The sequence below is a fragment of the Nicotiana attenuata genome, chromosome 5 (genome assembly GCF_001879085.1).
Source record: "Nicotiana attenuata strain UT chromosome 5, NIATTr2, whole genome shotgun sequence".
Taxonomy (NCBI): domain Eukaryota; kingdom Viridiplantae; phylum Streptophyta; class Magnoliopsida; order Solanales; family Solanaceae; genus Nicotiana; species Nicotiana attenuata.
Genome location: NC_031993.1, coordinates 8,256,875 through 8,260,809, shown reverse-complemented (window position 1 = coordinate 8,260,809; position 3,935 = coordinate 8,256,875). Strand labels below are relative to the sequence as shown.

The window sequence follows — 3,935 nt, the reverse complement described above, 5'->3', positions numbered from 1 at the left end:
TTCCTTCACAAACATCAATAATAGCTCGGCCCGTGGCTAAGAATGGACGCCCCAAAATAAATGGGACTTCCTGATCAGGCTCATAATCCAGGATGATGAAATCAGCTGGGAAGATAAAAGACCCCACTTGCTCTAGCACATCTTCAATGACTCCCTCAGGATGAGCAAGGGAGCGGTCAGCTAACTGTAAGATAACTGTTGTTGGGCGTGGTTCACCCAACCCCAACTGTCTGAATATAGATAGCGGCATCAAATTTATGCTTACTCCAAGGTCACATAGAGCTCTCCCAACAGCATGTTTACCAATCGTGATTTGGATAGTGAAGCTACCTGGATCCTTCAATTTTTGAGGTAACTTGCCTTGAATTCTGGAACTGCACTCCTCAGTGAGTGCCACAGTCTCGAACTCGGTCAGCCTCCTTTTATTCGCCACAATGTCCTTGATGTACTTTGCATATTTGGGTACTTCTTGTAAGATGTCAACCAATGGAATATTAATTTGCACCTGCTTCAAGATATCAAGAAACTTTTTATATGTAGCATTGTCTCGTAATTTCTGCAGTCTTTGAGGGAAAGGAGGTGGTGGCCTTGCAACCAATTGTGGGGATTACTCAGCCACCGCCCCTCCAGATGGCTTCACTGGTTCCTTGGCTAACTCTGATGCTGATTCTACAATGGCTGGCCTCTCATTAAAAGTCACATGTTTCCTCTTTTTAGGTTGAACTTCTTCCAGTTGTCTTCCATTCCTCAACGACACGGCATTAAAGGTCGCCCTAGGATTTGCTTCAGTGTCACTTGGAAGAGCTCCAGCCGGTCTGGTGTTTTGAGCACTAGCCAGCTGTCCCATTTGACGCTCCAAATTTCTTACTGTTGTGGCGAGGGCTTGCTGTTCAGCCATCATCTTTTTAAACATGTCTTCAAGGTGACCTGTAGGACTCGCTTGTTTTTCAACCTGAGGTAGTCTATATTGCTGTTGAGGTGCTTGAGGCCTGTATTGATTCTGAGTGCCCTGATTTCCACCCCAAGAGAAGTTTGGGTGGTTCCTCTAGTTGGGATGGTAAGTGTTCCCATATTGGTTTGTGTGGCCCCTACCTGAATTACCCACAAAGCAGACAGACTCTGGATTCGCGGGGCATATGTCGCTCGTGTGACCCTCTCCACATATTTCACAAAAAACTTGACCCTGTTGTACCGGTTGTGCTTGTTGCTTGTTTATACTCAAGTTCATCTGGTTGACTTGATTGGCCAGTGTAGCAATCTGCGCTGATAATGCTGAGACAACATCTAACTCAAGAACCCCTGCAGATTTTTGCACTGTGTGTCTGCCCATCTCTCCTTGCCAATCCGGATTGCTCTTGGAAAATTTGTTCAACAAAGCATATATCTCGTCAAAGCTTTTCTCCAACACTTGACCCCCAGCTGCAGCATCTACCACGATCTTAGTTTCAGAATGTAGCCCTTCTATGAAAGTGTGAGCTAACACTTCATTCGTCTGATTGTGATGAGGACAGTCTCTGAGTAGCCCCTTGAACCTTTCCCAAGTTGAGTACAACGATTCACCTGTTTTCTGTTTGAAGGCCACTATTTCACTTCTGATCTTTGCAGTTTTGCCTGAAGGAAAGAACCTTGCCAGAAATTTTCTTGCCAAATCATTCCATGATGTAATGGAGTTAGCTGGTTCTACCTTTAGCCATCGCTTAGCCTCACCCAACAGAGAGAATGGAAAAAGTGCGAGTCTCACATAATCTGGAGTGACCCCGTTAGTGATATTAGTATCACTAATCTCCAAGAAGTTCAGAATATGCTGCTGCGGATCCTCATGTGGAAGACCCATAAATTGCCCGTTTGCATGAAGCAGCTGGATCATACTCTGTTTCAGCTTAAAGTGCCTGGTGATCCTGGGCTTCACGATACTGGAGGTGACATTAGCAATGCTGGGCATTGCTACCTCCTGAACAGCCATGGGTTTCTCCTCTGCCATGTCCATAGGAAATTGAACAAGTGGCTGAATATTATTCGTGTCCCTTGCTTCCCTCAACCTCCTGTGAAATGTTCTCTCAGGTTCAGGATCAAAGCCTTGAAGTCGGTCCTGGCTTCTGACCCTACGCATTCAATCAAAGTTCCTGAGATCTGAGCAACAATCAAGTAACGTTAGACTAGACAAAATAAGCAATTAATGCAAAACCTAGCAAGTAGCTAATATTCAAGTCCCCGGCAACGGTGCCAAAAACTTGTTGCGGCCAAACGCACACGCAAGTATACGTGGTCGACAAGTAATATAATGATAAGTTGAGAGTCGAACCCACAGAGACTTGTGTAAACTACTCACGGAATTACTCAAATTGCTATTCAATCTAGCAAAAATCAAAATCCAATTATATGATTATATTATACTATGATTCTAAGTAAAACTAAATTATCAAGTAACGAATTGATTGCTGTGTATTCAGTAGAGACAAGTATTCCAGGGTTGTGATCTATTCACCATTCGTATTGTGTTCTAATTAACTCTCCCTTTCATATAATTCACCCATGATTGCTAATTAATCGATAAATGCTCTCATAGCCTTCTCCCGAAGTACTACTCACCTATTCTCAATAGATTAATGCCTATATTCCTGTGGAATCAACCTATTAAGAACGCATTAAGATTACGATATTTAATTAAGCACGGTGACTAGGTATATTCTTATACTAACCACAAATCCGCTCCCCCTAAGGGTTAAGATCATGCTTTCTTCAATTCTTCTCTAGTCTAAGCATGGCTTTCCCAAGCATAGCATAGATAGTAAATAGAACCTAACTGTTGGCCAGACAATTAAGCAATTAAATACAGAATTGAAGAAACAACCATATAGTGGTGAATTATAATCAAGGTCAAGATAATATCAAACAACAATATTCATGGCTAAATCACAACCCCAGAACAATGGGTGTTTAGCCACTCATACTCATGTTCATCACAATAGGGTTCAAATTCATCACAATTAGCAAAAACAACGAGAAGAAAAGAAGAAACTGATGGTTAAATCTCCTCCTTGCCTCTTGCCTCTCTATTTTTCCCTCTAGACTATGAAAAACTTGATAAATTAACCTTGGGCGAGCTTGACTTTATATAGGTTAAGTGGGGTTTCCTCCAGATTTCCAATTACACCCCTGGTAAACAATTTACGGAATTTGGACTAGCGCGGTCGCGCATATGGGCGCGCATTTGACCGCGCTAGTAAGCCAACCTTCTGTTTTGGACGCGCTACAATATGCGCGGGCGCACACCTGGGCGCGCTAGCCCAGCATTTTACTTCCTTGATTTTTCTCCTCGTCTTCGTGCGTCCTTAGCTCTGAGGGTTCATTTTTGCTCTAAAGTAGTTCCAATCACCTCTTTAAGGCATCACATAGGCTCCTCATCCTGCAATGTATATGATTCACAATTAGAGCCCATTTTAATCAATTAACCATATTATAACATCGGAACATAATCAAACGGGAGCATAAATAATTGCTAAATTACCTAAATTCAGCCTCTTATCAAAGCCGAAATACACTGTTCATCAAATGCATGAATGCTGCTGGGGCATCGGTCAGCCCGAAGACATGACAAGAAACTCATAGTGACCATATCTAGTCCTGAAAGCAGTCTTAAGAATATCTGAATCCCTGATCTTCAACTGGTGATAGCCCGAACGGAGATCAATCTTTGAAAACACCCTCGCTCCCTGAAGCTGGTCAAACAAATCATCGATGCGAGGCAGGGGATACTTGTTCTTAATTGTTACCTTGTTGAATTGCCTATAATCGATGCACATTCTCATTGTGCCATCCTTCTTCTTCACAAACAGAACTGGCGCACCCCAAGGTGACACACTAGGCCGAATGAACCCCTTATCTAGGAGTTCCTGAAGCTGCTCCTTCAATTCTTTCAACTCCGCTGGTGCCAT

The 3,935-nt window shown here is 42.9% G+C and overlaps 1 protein-coding gene across 1 annotated transcript; it reads right to left on the bottom strand.

The window, feature by feature from the left end:
* Window positions 37-898, bottom strand: LOC109225938. The gene is made up of 3 exons (XM_019390746.1): window positions 620-898; window positions 123-505; window positions 37-70 (listed from the first exon to the last, which is right to left on the bottom strand). The coding sequence occupies exons 1-3, from the start codon at window positions 896-898 to the stop codon at window positions 37-39; spliced, it is 696 nt and encodes a 231-aa protein (XP_019246291.1).

What these genes read in the sequence shown, in the direction of transcription:
- LOC109225938 (XM_019390746.1), bottom strand. Translation starts at nt 898, where the DNA reads ATGGCTGAACAGCAAGCCCTCGCCACAACAGTAAGAAATTTGGAGCGT. An exon ending in TGAAGCCATCTGGAGGGGCG is followed by an intron (nt 506 to 619) that starts GTGGCTGAGTAA and finishes ATCTTGAAGCAG; the next exon opens with GTGCAAATTAATATTCCATT. An exon ending in GATGTGCTAGAGCAAGTGGG is followed by an intron (nt 71 to 122) that starts GTCTTTTATCTT and finishes GAGCCTGATCAG; the next exon opens with GAAGTCCCATTTATTTTGGG.